The sequence below is a fragment of the Squalius cephalus genome, assembly GCF_949319135.1.
Source record: "Squalius cephalus genome assembly, chromosome: 2".
Taxonomy (NCBI): Eukaryota; Metazoa; Chordata; class Actinopteri; order Cypriniformes; family Leuciscidae; genus Squalius; species Squalius cephalus.
This window is the reverse complement of record NC_137123.1, coordinates 62485756-62503155: the sequence shown is the minus strand read 5'-3', so window position 1 is coordinate 62503155 and position 17400 is coordinate 62485756. Positions and strand designations below refer to the sequence as shown.

At 37.7% G+C, this 17400-nt stretch overlaps 1 protein-coding gene across 2 annotated transcripts; it reads right to left on the bottom strand.

Annotated features, from left to right (window-relative positions):
* Nucleotides 1-1889: 1889 nt before the first annotated feature.
* Nucleotides 1890-16426, bottom strand: donson (DNA replication fork stabilization factor DONSON). 2 transcript variants are annotated; one of them, XR_013819672.1, is made up of 11 exons: nucleotides 15879-16426; nucleotides 13471-13533; nucleotides 13190-13387; nucleotides 11716-11894; nucleotides 9070-9248; nucleotides 7525-7627; nucleotides 7063-7185; nucleotides 5251-5449; nucleotides 3437-3655; nucleotides 2377-2565; nucleotides 1906-2341 (listed from the first exon to the last, which is right to left on the bottom strand). XR_013819672.1 is itself a non-coding variant. In XM_079857218.1 (10 exons), the coding sequence occupies exons 1-10, from the start codon at nucleotides 16260-16262 to the stop codon at nucleotides 2428-2430; spliced, it is 1785 nt and encodes a 594-aa protein (XP_079713344.1). In that variant the 5' UTR covers nucleotides 16263-16426; the 3' UTR covers nucleotides 1890-2427. The 2 variants fall into 2 exon arrangements, 1 of the variants encoding a protein (XP_079713344.1); XM_079857218.1 differs by having other exon boundaries at nucleotides 1890-2565.
* Nucleotides 16427-17400: the final 974 nt, after the last annotated feature.

Genomic DNA, 17400 nt, shown 5'->3' with positions numbered 1-17400 from the left:
TAGTATATAATATAATATACATACATATATACACACACGGATGCACCGAAATTTTGGCCAATGCGATAACCGATAATTCTATAGATTTGAAAGCCGATAACCGATAATTCTCTATATTTGAAAGCCGATAACCGATCATTCTATAGATTTGAAAGCCGATAACCGATAAGTCTATATATTTGAAAGCCGATAACCGATAATTCTCTATATTTGAAAGCCGATAACCGATAATTCTATAGATTTGAAAGCCGATAACCGATAATTCTCTATATTTGAAAGCCGATAACCGATCATTCTATAGATTTGAAAGCCGATAACCGATAAGTCTATATATTTGAAAGCCGATAACCGATAATTCTCTATATTTGAAAGCCGATAACCGATAATTCTCTATATTTGAAAGCCGATAACCGATAACTCTATAGATTTGAAAGCCGATAACCGATAAGTCTATCGATTTGAAAGCCGATAACCGATAATTCTCTATATTTGAAAGCCGATAACCGATAATTCTCTATATTTGAAAGCCGATAACCGATTATTCTATAGATTTGAAAGCCGATAACCGATCATTCTCTATATTTGAAAGCCGATAACCGATAATTCTCTATATTTGAAAGCCGATAACCGATAATTCTCTATATTTGAAAGCCGATAACCGATAACTCTATAGATTTGAAAGCCGATAACCGATAACTCTATAGATTGGAAAGCCGATAACCGATAATTCTCTATATTTGAAAGCCGATAACCGATAATTCTCTATATTTGAAAGCCGATAACCGATAACTCTATAGATTTGAAAGCCGATAATTCTATAGATTTGAAAGCCGATAACCGATCATTCTATAGATTTGAAAGCCGATAACCGATCATTCTCTATATTTGAAAGCCGATAACCGATCATTCTATAGATTTGAAAGCCGATAACCGATAACTCTATAGATTTGAAAGCCGATAACCGATCATTCTCTATATTTGAAAGCCGATAACCGATAATTCTCTATATTTGAAAGCCGATAACCGATAACTCTATAGATTTGAAAGCCGATAACCGATAAGTCTATAGATTTGAAAGCCGATAACCGATAATTCTCTATATTTGAAAGCCGATAACCGATAATTCACTATATTTGAAAGCCGATAACCGATAACTCTATAGATTTGAAAGCCGATAATTCTATAGATTTGAAAGCCGATAACCGATCATTCTATAGATTTGAAAGCCGATAACCGATCATTCTCTATATTTGAAAGCCGATAACCCTCTATATTTGAAAGCCGATAACCGATAACTCTATAGATTTGAAAGCCGATAACCGATAAGTCTATATATTTGAAAGCCGATAATTCTCTATATTTGAAAGCCGATAACCGATAATTCTCTATATTTGAAAGCCGATAACCGATAACTCTATAGATTTGAAAGCCGATAACCGATAAGTCTATATATTTGAAAGCCGATAATTCTCTATATTTGAAAGCCGATAACCGATAATTCTATAGATTTGAAAGCCGATAACCGATAATTCTATAGATTTGAAAGCCGATAACCGATATATGGGCCGATATAAATCGAAATTTTCATATAATTTTTGAGAGCCTGATTACAACGGCAAAACCCAAAAATGTTCTCATTATAATTTGATGTAGCCGATATGACAGACTTGATCTGCACGTTGCACTGAACTGTATTTCCCTTTTTTGAAGCGATCCCAATCATATTTCAAGCAATTCAAAACCATCATGTTTACCAAGTGTATATTTATATACTTTTTTTAAACTTGATTTTCCACAAACCAACCAAAAAAATGATAGAATTAGTGCCATGTTTTGGCGCACGTACCACACTTGTTTTTTTTCCCATAAAAAATAATTCACACTCAAATCAATATTTCATGTCCATTCATTTATTTATAAAGTATCCATGTAATAAGCAGGTTATTATCATTAAATCAGATGGTATATTATCCTCAGAGAATTGGAAATACTTGCTTTAAACACGTTTGTTTTGCACACATTATGAGAGATAAAGCGGGAGATCTTTCAACTCATTTAATATTATACATTCATACAAGTGTGAATAATACACTGGATTCAACAGTCAGAAATATGAGCATGAGAGTGTTGAACACACACTTCTGAAGGAGGAATCAGTTGTTTCTCATTAAGAGACGATGATTAAAACTTGAGCTTTAAAATCACACCATTTAAAACACTCCATAAAAGTTGAGACTTAAAAGGACAAATATTAAACTAATGTTTACATGCACAGAACACTAAAAGCTTCACTATATACCAGCTCAGTGTCTCTGATGGAGCGAGTCGGGTCACATGACGCCTGAGATGCCGAGAGTGAGTCGAGTCACATGACGCCTGAGATGCCGAGAGATATTAATAGTGTGGCCTGTCAGTGGAGACTCACGCTCAGGTCTTCCAGCTGTACGAGTAGTCTCTCATGTGCAACTGTCTGAGCGCACACTTTCCCAGAATGCTCGGCGCTGCCAGCTGCTGAACTGAGCTCTGCTGGAGCCCACACCGGCCCAGATCCTGTACAACACACTCCTAGAGGAGAAGAAGAAGAAACCAGAGCATGAGACCTTCTGGAGCAGCCAAACACACACACACACACACACACCGGCCCAGATCCTGTACAACACACTCCTAGAGGAGAAGAAGAAGAAACCAGAGCATGAGACCTTCTGGAGCAGCCAAACACACACACACACACACACACCGGCCCAGATCCTGTACAACACACTCCTAGAGGAGAAGAAGAAGAAACCAGAGCATGAGACCTTCTGGAGCAGCCAAACACACACACACACACACACACACACCGGCCCAGATCCTGTACAACACACTCCTAGAGGAGAAGAAGAAGAAACCAGAGCATGAGACCTTCTGGAGCAGCCAAACACACACACACACACACACACACACACACCTGCCCAGATCCTGTACAACAAACACACACACACACACACACACACACACACACACCTGCCCAGATCCTGTACAACACACACACACACCTGCCCAGATCCTGTACAACACACACACACACACACACACACACCTGCCCAGATCCTGTACAACACACACACACACCGGCCCAGATCCTGTACAACACACACACACACCGGCCCAGATCCTGTACAACACACTCCTAGAGGAGAAGAAGAAGAAACCAGAGCATGAGACCTTCTGGAGCAGCTACACACACACACACACACACACACACACACACACACACACACACACAGAGACAGATCCTGTACAACATACTCCTAGAGGAGAAGAAGAAACCAGAACATGAAACTTTCTGGAGCAGCCACACACACACACACACACACACACACTTAAATAGTCTAACTCTCAAAATGTACAACCCACAATCCCGACCCCCTAACCCCCGACGAGCGGTCAAACGCACCGGCTGTGGCTCCGGCTCAGAGCTCGGGCTGATGGGAACGTTGAGGACGGCTGTGGGTTCGTGTGTGTAGAGACCCACAGAAAACTCTCCTCTCTGAGCCGGTCTCAGGAGCTGCGTCAGCGCGTGGAGTGTGTGAGGCATGATGGGACCCGTCACCTCCAGACTGCACACGTCCTGATAGCCCGTCCTCACGCGAGTCTTCACATTCACAGCGCGCGCCTGGAAACACACACAGACAAAAAGAGTGCATTAGAAAAAAAATAATGCATGATGTCATCAGTGTCCTATAATAGCCTTTAAGTAATATTTAGGTAAACTATGTTTTCAGTGGTGTATAAAGACCTTACATAATGAAGAGTTATGTGTTTATTAGCTTAGAATGAGGCCTTTCTCTCTACACACACCGCGGGTCCGCTTACATCGACATGTTTCTATGGTGGCCCTGAGCGGACAAACGCGTTTCCTCACTATGTTGTTCTTCATGTAAAGAAGCGAACTAAAGTCAGCGGATAAAACACTGACACAATGATGAACAAGTCACAATAATATTCACAATAACATCGATTTACTGAAAAAATAAGTAAACATAATTTCTTAAATTATCTTCGTAAAGAAACCTCAGTGTTTAACTGGCTACTCTCTGCTGTCTCAGATGATGACATCACTTCCTGTCGGCCACCGTAACTTCTGTTGGGTGCAATTCGCAACCTCACCACTAGATGCCGCTAAAATTACACACTGCACCTTTAAGCCATTTTTGAAAAACGCTGTTGAAAGAGGATCGGACCGAGCAGCACAAAAAAATGTTTTAGCCAATCAGCAGCAGGGGGCGTGTCCACTCGTGATGGAAGAGCAGAGTGAGCTCAGCAAGAGGAAGAAAAGAGAGATGGCCGAGAGAGAGACATTACAAAAGAGAAAGGCTCAGAGGAGTATCACTGGGGTTCTGATCAGGCAAGAGCTTTAAGACCCGTGTTAAAGGAACACGCCGACTTTTTGGGACTTTAGCTTATTCCCCGTATCCCCCAGAGTTAGATAAGTCCATACACACCCTTCTCATCTCCGTGCGTGCCGTAACTCTGTCTGACGTACACACCGCTAGCCTAGCTTAGCACAAAGACTGGAGGTAAATGGCTCCGGCTAGCATACTGCTCCCAATAAGTGACAAAATAACGCCAACATTTTCCTATTTACATGTTGTGATTTGTATAGTCCAACTCTGAGCTAACTCTCTGCTCCTCACCACCGAGCTTCTCAGGCGCTGCGAGCAAATCACTCTGCAGAAGTAGCAGTGCTTCGCCTTCTGAGAATATAGTTCCCAGTATGTATACGGTTAGAAGATGGCTGTGTCTCATGTGACCTTGTTATTCGTACACGCTGTGACTCTACAAATTACAACATGTAAATAGGAAAATGTTGGTGTTATTTTGTCACTTACTGGGAGCAGTATGCTAGCCGGAGCCATTTACCTCTAGTCTTTGTGCTAAGCTAGGCTAGCGGTGGGTGCGTCAGACAGAGTTACGGCACGCACGGAGATGAGAAGGGTGTGTATGGACTTATCTAACTCTGGGGGATACGGTGAATAAGCTAAAGTCCCAAAAAGTCGACGTGTTCCTTTTGCTGGAGAGACCGAAGGCCTGGAAACGGACGCAGATGTTGAGTCGTTTCTGCTTCATACATGAGTATTATGGTTTTGAGTGTGTGCTGCTGGCGGCTAACAACCAACTTTGTCTGCTGTATTTGTGTGTAAATTATGCAAATAAATCAGTATGAATCAGTGAGGCCAACAATCAGCAACACACACATGCGTCGAGTACCTTGAGTGTGTGCAGTGTGGCCCCTCTGAAGGCCGTCGGGGCCAGAAGTGTTGGAGGAAGACCCGCCTGAGAACCGGCTGCTGCCACCAAACTCTTGCAGTTGATGAGGAAGTTGAGCAGCGTGAAGGTGTTCGAACCCTCCACCAACACCACGGACTCCGGCCTGTGGTCCAAACACACCTCTCTGTGCTCCTTACGACTGGGGAACGACTTAAGGAAGAACATCACGACATACACCACAGCGCGTTTCACATATGAACATGGTCTGGTAATTAATAACGGTTTAGCCAAGTTTTGACATATTTCACACAATCCATTACTGTGCATTTGTTTCAATTCTTGTACAGACAGACTGAATTTAGCCTTTTATTCACATATAAACATTCACAGGGTGTCAGCAGGTATCTTCAAATTAAATTTAATGCTTTTTAATGCCATTTTTTTATTTGTAATGCCATACATGACCCATGACTATCCACAGAGAAATTGATAATATCACATTTTCTTGATTTATATCTAACTTTTTAATGCCTGTAGGATTCAAATTCAATGCTGTTTAATGCCATTTAAGGTGAGACACTACAGGTGAATAGGGTAAAATGTTTAACTAGCAGATATCACCATGAAACAGTTTTCTGTAATTGAATGTTTAAATATGCAAATTAGGCTATATCTAATTAAATATGCGCTAATTTGCATATATTTAAAAAAACGAAATCTGAGTATTGGATAAAGCCAGGTTAAAAATTATGTTTTCATTGTGTTCACATATTAGATGGGAAAAAAAAATTACTGAGGGATTTATGGATATCTACTTTTGTTATCCTGTAAATCAGAATATACTGTCAATAGCCTTAAAAAAATGATTTTCGCCATGTTTTTTGGAATAAAATGTTATATAAATCAGGCTAGGAAAAATATATTTACAAATCCCTCTGTAAATGTCTTCATAATATAACTAGGTACAAGACTGGAAAGTTTGGTGGAGATTTCGGAGAGAAAAGTCATTTTGAGAAAACGGGCTTTAAAGATTTATCATCAGCCAATGAGATTGCGCATTCAGCCCTTTTACTTTCACGATTGGTTGCTGATAAAAAGGAAATGACCATATTTGGATCCGACAGGATTGTACAGGAGAGAGCTGTCCAGCGGTGTGTGTGATGACAGGGTGCCGGCAGAGATCGCGGAGCAGCGTGTTGATTAAGAACGCCAACTTTTGTTGAATTTATGAGAAATCTACAGATGCAAACAGAAAAAGTGCGTAAAATAAAGACCTAAATGTGTATTTCGGACTTTTTTTCACCACAAGTCTAAAAAGAAGACATGTTATTGAAGACAAATATCCAAAAATCTCAAAATTAACCAGTAAAAAAAAAAAACTATGTGTCTCGCCTTAAGGCCTTAATTTTTGCAAAATCCATTTAATGACTTTTAATGCCCCGGGGAAACCCTGCATTCATCAACTCACACATCAGTTGTGATAAACTGACGTTCACACGTTTCCTTGACGTGCGAGAACCAATGAGGTTCATTCTTGTGTGTTATGCAACATGTTTGAGCTCCACAAGAACCAATGAGGTTCATTCTCATTGAATCATTAGAAGATTTCCTATATAGTATACAGTAGTCAACATTTGAAGTGGATCAAAACCTTTCATCAAAGTTATACATTAATTTTGAGCAATGTCTAAGGATAACTTTAGTCAACATTGAAGTTTAATCACTGTATATCGCTTTACATGTGTGTATCCTGTATGTGTGCATGCAGTTAAAGTTGCACATACAAGTTTATATAAAGAGCTGTAAGGATACAGTTTGATGGAAATGGCGTCTGGTTTCTTGATCTTGTCTTGGACGCCCATCTCCTTCAGCCAAGAAAATCCACCATCATCGTCATCATCATCATCCTCCTCGTTTTCACTGTGCTCACTTAATCTGGAAAAAGGAAAGATGACAAATGCATCGATTAATATTCAAAGCGCATCTGATCAAAGCAAGACTCAAACTCTGAATCAACACACCAATGCTATTTCTAAATGTCATAATCATCTGTTAACAAACAACATTCATTACTTCAGTGAGCTCAATGTTTCTGCCTTAGTGTTTAAATTAATTTAATTAACTGTGATTTTGTATATGCACATTTCTGAAATGCATAACTTAGACAGTTTCCTCTGATAACAGATCACTGTAATGTGGACTCATGCACGTTCTGTAAAGCTGCTTTGAGATGATGTGTATTGTGAAATCTGGTGTCAGAGGTCATGCACTCACGCAGCGCTGCTGGCCGGCTCCTCGCTGTCCGTCTGAGGAACGCTCTCAGCGAGATCTTTGCTCTTCCTCCGCTCCTCCAGCAGAGGGAGTGAGAACTCTATCCCTGAACAAACACAACACTTCAATACACAGCTGTCTGCCAGTGCACAGACTCACATACTTCATAAAACAATACGACGTCCAATAGATTTCTTCTATCTCAGAAGATCTCAGAGTAAAACTGGGAGTTGTGAAAAATATGATACACCGGTGTTTAGCAAGATGAGAAGTTTATCTATGTATCTTTTTACTCTTCATTCATTTTATAACTGTATCATATATCTCTTTTAATTCCTTTTATAACTGTTTAAATGTTTTGTTTTCCAGAAATTCTGTGTTGTGAATTTCCTAGTAATCAAAAGAAGACATCTTTCATATGAAATTAAACTTTTTTTGTCACAACAACATGCAGCACAACTAAACTTTACACTGTTAAAATTTTAACATAGAAGAAAAAGTGATTATTCCTTAAAAAAATATGATAATTTATTATTATTAGTGTTAGTATTATTATTAAATTGAGATATCTAATATATTATACTGCTTTTATTTTGTGATTATTTTAATTCCTTTCTGTGTAAAGCACTGAGTGTATGAAATGTGCTATATAAATGAACTTATAGTTTATTAGTATAACTATAACTAGTAAGCAGCCACCATTAATTGAGATAAAATCAAACTATTTTCCATCTTTTCTGAATGGATTTTGCCTTATTAACATGTTTTCTTTACTATTACAAACATTTGAAAAACATAAAAGGAAAAGGGAAGAGAAAAAGTACAAAAGGGACTTTGCAAAGGAAACCTCAATCTGAAGATCATAGTCCTGAAGAAATGTGTTATTCGTTCTATAACTGTTTCGTTCTATAAACTTAAGTTTAAGAGATTTTACAGTGTGGGAATTTCAGACAGAATGTAAAATAAAATCTAGGCAATGTGTTGAGAAAGAAGTTCTTAAGCAAAAACCTTTCAATGCAAAACAAAGGAATTAATAAGTTCAACATCGTGGTCACATGTTATGAAAAAAGTATCTGATTGCATTGATAAAATAAATGCAAAAGTTTCTTAATAAAGCAAAGATTCTTCCTCAGACTTTCAGAACACAAATTAATTAAAAATCAGCATCTTATGTACTTATCTTATTCAGTTTGAAATGCAGTATATATATATATATATAAAGAAAGCAAACTCCAATAAAAATGTTTGGGTATAATTTTTTTTCTCATAATTGTGCTTAAAATAAGAGTACATAACTTGGTGACAAGCGTATTGATGATGGAGGAGGAAAATTAGACAAAAATCATAAATTCTTCATATTGGAATACACTGTTATAATTTTTTTTAATAAATCCAAAACAAAAGCAATGGCTCTATCAAACCGCTTGTCCATGAAAAAGGCACTTTAATTATTTATTTTTAATTTTTAAGAAAATCTAAGCCTCTCTAAATCTAAATCTACAGAATATGGCATTGGGTTCGCTTGTTGTACTGGTCAGTGGCGCTCACCCTCGACCCTCATGGCCTCTCTCAGTCCTCTAGTGGTGGGAGACAGCAGTGCAGTGATGCCTTTAGACCCGCTCAGGCCGGCCGCTCTGAACAACACCGTGAACTGATACGAGCACAGGTAGAAATACGGACACAGTCGGGCCTTCAGGAGACTGTAGAGAGACGTCAGACTCACAGACCTACAACACACACACACCAGTCAACATAACATTCACATCACAGACGCCAGAATCTAGAGGGCTGCTGTTAATATTCATGCATGTGGCAGACACTTTCGACTTCACACACAAGCTGCGTTTCCATTACCCTTCAAATCGGGTGAATTGAAATTGAAAATACGCCCAATAGAAACACGTTAATTTCGCAAAAACTCCCATATATTGCAAAAATATTTAATATTTATTTATATTAATATAATGTTTTTATGCTCACATGAGGGGGTTTTTCAGGAAATTCGAAAAAGGAATGTTTAGCAAAACTGCAATAGAAACAGGCATTTACAGTCACCTGACGCGTGTTTAGACAGAAGACGAGACGGAGTTCTTCATTAAACTCATAAAAGACAGAAGAATTACAGGAATACTGGATTATAAACCTCAAAGAAATGCCACAATCAAGAGCTCGAAGCAGAAATGAGGGAGAAACACCCAGAAACACCTCATGTGTGCCGCTCACAGAATAAGGCCGTGTGTCCACCAAAGCGTTGGCTAAACGCCTAGCTGTGAGCGCTCTGCTAAACGCCTAGCTGTGGGCGCTCTGCTAAACGCCTAGCTGTGGGCGCTTGAGAGCGTTTTGGCAGTGTTGTGTTTTTTTCAGGTGAGACACTTTGCTCGTTATGATACGTAATATCCGTGAAAGTGTTACTAGTATCTCATTTCACACATATTTTGTTTCTGTGTTGATTCTATATTAAAATGTCGATACAATGTAACATATTTTTCTCTGGCTCTTGTTTTAAATGATTTTGTTCCGTTATTATTGCTTGTTGTCGTCAACAGAATGTGGTGGTTGGTCGGTATGGTATTAGTCCCGCCCCTCCTCCACTGTGATTGGGCAGCTGGGTAAAAAGTGACAGTGATGAGCGCTGCGTTTTACCCAAAGTTGAACATTTACTAACATCCATCGCCATGATGTTTGGGATGATTTATCACGAGAGGAAAAAAATATGTTTTTGTTGCATAAAATCAGTTAATGGAAACGGTGTATGTATATATACTCTCTATACACATATACATACATATATATATATAAAATATTAATAAATTGAGAATCTTATGTTTATTTGATAGTGATTTTACATTTCTTGTTTGCATGAAGGCTAAATACAAATAAAAGGTGAACATTAATTTATTTGTACTGTTTTCATTTCTAAAATATTATGTAGTTTTATAAGAGGAGGTTTCATATACTCGGCAAATTAATTTTTCATTGGTTTGTAGGAAGAGACATCTGTTGTGGGCGTTCCAGGCAGTTTTTCTGAGGCTTTTATATTGTTCATATCGGAATTATATAGTATCGACCGAAATTAAGAAATATATCGCGATATCAATTTTGGGATATCGGGATTTTTGGGGGGGCCGAAAACATCCTGTTTTCGGGTGAAGTCCAAAGTAGTCGATTGCCGAGTTCACGCGCGTGATCATAGGTACTAAACCTATGCGCGTGAACTCGACAATCGACTACTTTGGACTTCACTCGAAAACAGGATGTAAATACAGGTATGAGCGCTGGCTTAAATAACATCATTTTTATTCATATCTTTCACATCTACTGCAGTCAGATTCACCCGCGTTCACTCTAAAGGAATCACTCACATGACCTGTGCACTTGTAATGACACATCAAGGATGTTAAGAGGCTAAAAGCTGGTTTAAAACTTGCCCCATTGAAGTCAACAGGGTGCAAATTTTAAAAAGAGGATAACACGGTGTAGGCAACACCGATTTTTGTCGTTGTTCTCTGCATTGACAGCACTCCAAATGTACAAAAAAAATGAGCTCAATGTTAAAATTGACCGGAGTTCTCCTTTAATATCTTAAAATTGAGTGAAAGACTTAAAATTGAGTTTTTGCTTAAAACAAGCAAAACATGATCTGCCAATGGGGTAAGAAAAATTATGTCCAAATGGGGGGGGAGGGGGGGGCGCTCGAAGGGGGTCTCGCCCAGGGTGTAATTCAATGTAGAACCGCCACTGCAGACGCTTTTGAAATTCAAACTAAGGTTGTGTACCCGTTCACATTTTAACCTGTACCGGCAACAGTACCTTTTTTTTGGTAATTTAGGCATGTTTACCTCAATAACTGTAAAGACACTAAGTCATTTGTAGAAGTGTTACTGACATTATGCCAGAGCTGCCTTGGTCACTGTCTGCCATTGTAGACGCTTTTGAACTTCACTCACACACACACACACTCTCCTCTATTACCAGTCGCTCATCAGGCTCTGCTGCAGCGTTGTGTCCCCCCCCCACACACACACACACACACACACACACACACTCTCCTCTCTTACCAGTCGCTCATCAGGCTCTGCTGCAGCGTTGTGTCCCCCCCACACACACACACTCTACTCTCTTACCAGTCGCTCATCAGGCTCTGCTGCAGCGTTGTGTCCCACACACACACACACACACACTCTACTCTCTTACCAGTCGCTCATCAGGCTCTGCTGCAGCGTTGTGTCCAGCGCCCACGGCACACACTTGCCAGAGAACTTGCGTTCTGCACCAATCCGTGGGAAGAGCGAGAGCCAGGGCATGGACGGGTGTTGCCAGAACTGAAGACACTGCTGGAAACCACAACGCAGCTCCACACAGCCCCGGGGATCCTGCAACACACACACACACACACACAGACTAAAAAAATGCAGATCGCTAAAAATGCAGATCAGCATTATTTATTTTTACTGGACTGTATTAAAGGTGCACTCTTAAAAAGCTAAGTCACTACTTAAAAGATAAATATATTAAAACTATATAAAAATCACATTAAAACTGTAACAAATTAAAAATCTTGTATATATATATTTCATATAAAAAGATAATTTATATTTCCATTTTTAAAATAAAACTAAATATTAAAGCTAAATGAAATCACACATTAAAAGTATAAAAAAAACATACAAAATATAGAATAAATATTTTTATATAAAATTAATAAAAGATATATCTATAATATAATAAATGCTTAAATTAATTAATATTTATTAAATTAAAATAAATACTAAACCTTATTTACATACTGTGCATCATATATTAAAACTAAATAAAAATCTATAAAAAATGTTTATCTTATATGAACATTAATAATATAAAAACTACATTTACTTAATTTCATTATTTGATATAAAAGATGAAAAAATATTTAACACACATTAAAAATATAAAAACAATTTAAATACATAAAAAAACATAATATAAATTAAAAATGTTTAATTACTATTTATTCAAAATAAATACTATGAAAAATTATAAATACTAAAAAACTCTCATATAACAATATCTCATATCATACCACTATAAAATTTACATTAATAATATAAAATTATATTTAATTCATTTCTTATTTAATATAAAGATTAAACTTTTTTTATCAAAAACTATATAAAATTATATGTAACTAATTTCTTATTTAATATAAAGATTACATAAAAACTACATAAAAAAACTACATAAAAAAAACTACATAAAAACTACAACTACAATATGCTATACACTAAAAGTCACACATTAAAACTAAAAAACTTATTTTTTTATATATAAAGCTAAGTTTTGTATCTAAAAATTATAAAAATAACAATAATATAATAAAATAAAATAATAATACATAGTAATTTAATATTCTTTCTTTAATATAAAGAGTAGTGCTGGGCAATGATTGATCACATCCAGAATAAAAGTTTGTGTTTACATAAATACATGTGTGTATAATTATTTTGTATATATAAATATACACATATGCATGTATACATATATTTATACATAAATAACACATATATTATATATAAATAACACATTTTTGATGTATGCTATGCATGTGTGCCCAGCACTGGAACACTAGCTCTGAACGCTGCACTGCTAGGCTGATGTCCAGTGGTGTTTCAGTGGTGACTGGTGTGCGTACTGGTATGTTAGCAGGAGCGCTGGTGAACTGGGCCCTGCAGTGGGAGCTCAAGCCCTGCGCCTCCTCCTGTGCCTTCAGATGCTCCGCCCAGGAGAACGACTGAGGAGACGTGAACAACACGCGGGTCTTCAGGGACCAGTCAGCCGGGAACTCCACACACACTTCAGCTGGAGCCGCGGGGCAAACCGCCTCTGGACTCTGGAGACACACACACACACACGTCATGAACACAAACACACCATGACTGATGAATCATGAGCAACCGTCAGCTGTCCTCAGACCTTCAACACTGGAGTGGATCTCTCCTCCTCGAACAGACAGTCGTCTTCAGAGAGGGGCACCGTCTGCAGGAACATCAGAGGAACATCAGAAGACACGCCCCCTTTAGTTACTGTTGCTATGTCCGACAAGCCACGCCCCTCTCACGCCCCACCATGTTCTCGTAAACACACATCGCGGAGCAGCGAGGACACTGACAGACCAGCTTACTTTTGATATGAAACAATGTCTTAACTTTCAAATTTGGTCATTTTTTAACGAATTTTAAACAATAAATACCGTTTTGTGACGTTAATGTGTCTGACAGATCGCCTCAGTTAACCCCTTAACGCCCACTGTCGCGAATTTGCAACAAACCCCTTCCATTCAGACTGCAGGCGAGATAGCGTGTGTTTTCCCCCAATGCCTGTTTGTGCACATTCGATACATACCTAGGAACATTTTGCACGCACTGGTTTCTCGTAGGAGCGGTCGGAGTGGGAACTACATCCGGTTCACCGAAGCTAATATTTTGGTTTGCAAAATCCGCATTTCAAGGGCGCAAATGTGGAGAAATTGCCCAAAATGAGTTAAGTTGTGCTAAGATAAAAATATGTACCAGCTTATTGATTGCTTCTATAGCTATGTTATTCATATAGACTTCATGTGACGAATATTTTTTACGTACTTTGTAGATTTCTGTTTGTAGCAAATTTGCGACATTGGTCCATAACGGCTGGATTGGGCTAATGGCTACATATTATAATAATGCTGTATTTAGATGGTTTCAGCCAAAAAAATTTTTTTTTTTTTTTTTCACAAAAAATAGCATGTTAGGATATAACACTATAAGAATATATAATGTATGCACTGGAGAAACAAGGAAAGAGTTCAACAGAGTGTAACATGGAATGTATAAAAACTACTGTCAATGTTAGGGAGTAGGAGAGTGTTTTGTTTCTTGCTGTTGTCAAGATTCATTAATTTGTCAATTAAAGTTTATAAGTTCTAACAACTTTGTGCCATGAATAAAATCTACATACCTGAGATGGGAAAATGTGTTTTATTAATTTTACCATTTTGTAAAAATTAGGCTACCCTAAATGCCTGTTGTCGCAAATTTGCAACATACCAAAATTTCTATTTATTTGTTGTGCAAAAGTGAAATTGATAATCTCAACATTATTTACCATCTACTTAAAGGCAAAAACACACAATTTTTTTTTTTATATATACAGCTATATAAATTCAGGCGTTAAGGGTTTTTTAAAGCTGCTCGTGAACCGATCATCTCTTCTAGTTATTTTATAGCATCAAATAAACATGAATGAACATCAGAAGGAATGTTGACGTCAGTACACACCATTTATCAAGTTCAAATCCTCCGACGTTAATCTACTAACTCTCCTCACCGCTTTGTCGGATAAAAATGGCGGATTCGGCGGATTATAATTGGTCATTTCGCCTGTCAATCAAACTCCCTGCGAAGGGTCAATTATGATGATTAGAGCTGCACGATTAATTGTTTAATCGATTCAAACACCCACCCAATCTCATTCCCAAACGTCAACATTTGGATCCAGAGAGAGCCGTTGTCATGTATCGTTATAGGATATAAACACTGATGTCTACGGTAGTGATCAAAATAGAGCAAATCACCCTTTGAAAGTAACGTGAAGCTTCAAATAAAGATTGTGTTAATTAAATCGTTACACCAGTAGGTGGCGACAAGTGACAGTTAAAAAAGTATTTGTAATTTAATCATTAATTCAATTCAAAAACGCAGAGTATTTATGAGCGAGTCATTGAATCATTCACTCAGATAGTTTTAATAAGTCGAATGAATTAAATGTTTTAAAATGCTTTTGTGCTCTAATGATGTTATTATACATCATCTACTGTTCGCCGTTTTCATAATACGCTCTGATTTAGAAATTTGCATGCTTACATGATCCTAAACGAAATCAGATAGAGAAGAAATTGATCAATTTTATTATTAATTATTATTAATCATGTCACAACCCCATTAGCCCAATATTTTTTAAACTATATATAAACAGATATTAAAACTATACATTTAAAAAGAAACTATAAATACAAAAATATCACATGAAAAATGGTATACAAAATATTTTAATATAAAAAGTATTTTAATAAATACATAAATTATAAATATTACATCATAAATAATATAATAAAAAAAATTACATAAAAAAATTGGCTAAACATTTTAAGCACGGAAGAAACTATGAATAACGGAGTTAAAATATAACGTTAATATTATTAATGGTTATGAATCATGGCAATATGGTGAACATTTTTGTACCATGGTATTTACAGTGAAGCCATGTAAATATCATGGTAAAAGAATGTCAGTCTCATGATAATAAACATTTAATATATAATAGATCAGAAGTTTGCCGTACTGTACCGTCATCTCGTGTCGTTTCCGTCGGTCCGTGTTGAGCAGTTCTTCTCTCAGTGAAGCTCCCGCGTTTGGACGCTCTTTGAGCTTCCCGTCCAGAACCGGAGCAACTGCCGCCTTTTCGCCGTCGGTGTGCGATAAAGCTCGTTTCTTAGGACTGTTGTACGTGTTCTCAATGTTCGCGAACGGATTCCTGCGCTTCACGCCGCCTCGCGACCGGCCCGGAGCGTTTAACAGCGGCCCCGGTGAGAACGGGCGGACTCCGGGCACCGACACGACCGGACTCGAGGTCGTCCGTTCGGGCCCTTCGCTCCGCGCCCGGTTCCGTCTCATCCGAAGAACATCACACGGTTTTTTAAAGCTGGGAGAGTAGCAGCCCAACTCCGCCATCGTGATCGTTTAGGTTGATGTGTGAAGCGGGAACTGCGGCGACTCTTCTGTTGTTCTGACAAGATTGTTTTGTTCCGATCAAAATTTCGCGCGTAACGGAATTGCGTCAGCACGTTGCGTGATGACGCAAATGAGCGTGGTGGCGTAAACACCCGACAAATGTAAAGTCCCTACTGTTTCGTATTTTATTTTATTTTATTATTATTTATTTTTTTCGTATATATTTCTGGCAGTACTGAAATAAAGAACGTAAAATATTTATGATATGAACAGTCTAACAAAATAAATAGTCTGTAAGAATATATTCAAGTAGATTACCCAAAACAAATGTAAAAGTCCTTGCTGTAGTCTAGTTTAGCACGTACTTTATCCAAAAAAAAAAAAAAAAAAAAAGATTGTGTAGGTCTACTAAGATTGTGTCGATATTTTAAAACTAATTTATCACATATTGAAATCTATTAAAGCACTGTAGGCTATCATCGTTATCATAGAGACTATTAAGCAAAAAGTAATGTATTGTGCCACAATGATTTTGCAATTAGCCCTGCAGATTCCATGGATGATACTGATAATGAAATCCAAATATCTAGAAAAACTATAATAAAATAAAGTTGATGTTCCAGTCTAATTTATTCACTTCCATAAGCTGCAAAACTTCCTCTGTCACTCCTGTCCTGCAATATGTCAGCGTCTAGATTAATGGTTGGATGTCGATTAATTGCCCGTTATTCATCATTTGCATTTGTGATTAATCACGATGTGAGATGACAGGCGCTGAATATTGTCGGTATGGATGAGTTGTCAGGGTTGATGGCTCTTCATATCGATCCTGCAACTGGTCCGGGACGATGACACGCGTGATGAATGGCCTGAGGGTGACCTCTGACCCCGACGACATTTTGGGCATTTTTATAATAATATAGAGACTGGACTTGAAAACACAAAATCAGCCTTGCAAAATGATCAAAGTTTCTCTAAACATTTCTCATCACGTGATCTGAGCCGCTTTATTGTTACTGACCCGTTTGTCATTTTATTCCACAAAAGGGAGTTTTAAGAAACAATTAGGTCATTCTTCAACTTTTTTCTTGAAATATAATGAAATGTGTGTTTTAAAACAATTTAATGAAATTTGTAC

Excerpts from the sequence above, each read along its gene's own strand:
- donson (XM_079857218.1), bottom strand. The coding sequence starts at position 16,262 with ATGGCGGAGTTGGGCTGCTACTCTCCCAGCTTTAAAAAACCGTGTGAT. Across the intron at positions 9,249-11,715 it reads CAGAGCCTGATGAGCGACTG|GTCTGTGAGTCTGACGTCTC; the intron begins GTAAGAGAGTAG and ends TGTGTGTTGTAG. Across the intron at positions 2,566-3,436 it reads CTGAGCCGGAGCCACAGCCG|GAGTGTGTTGTACAGGATCT; the intron begins GTGCGTTTGACC and ends CTTCTCCTCTAG.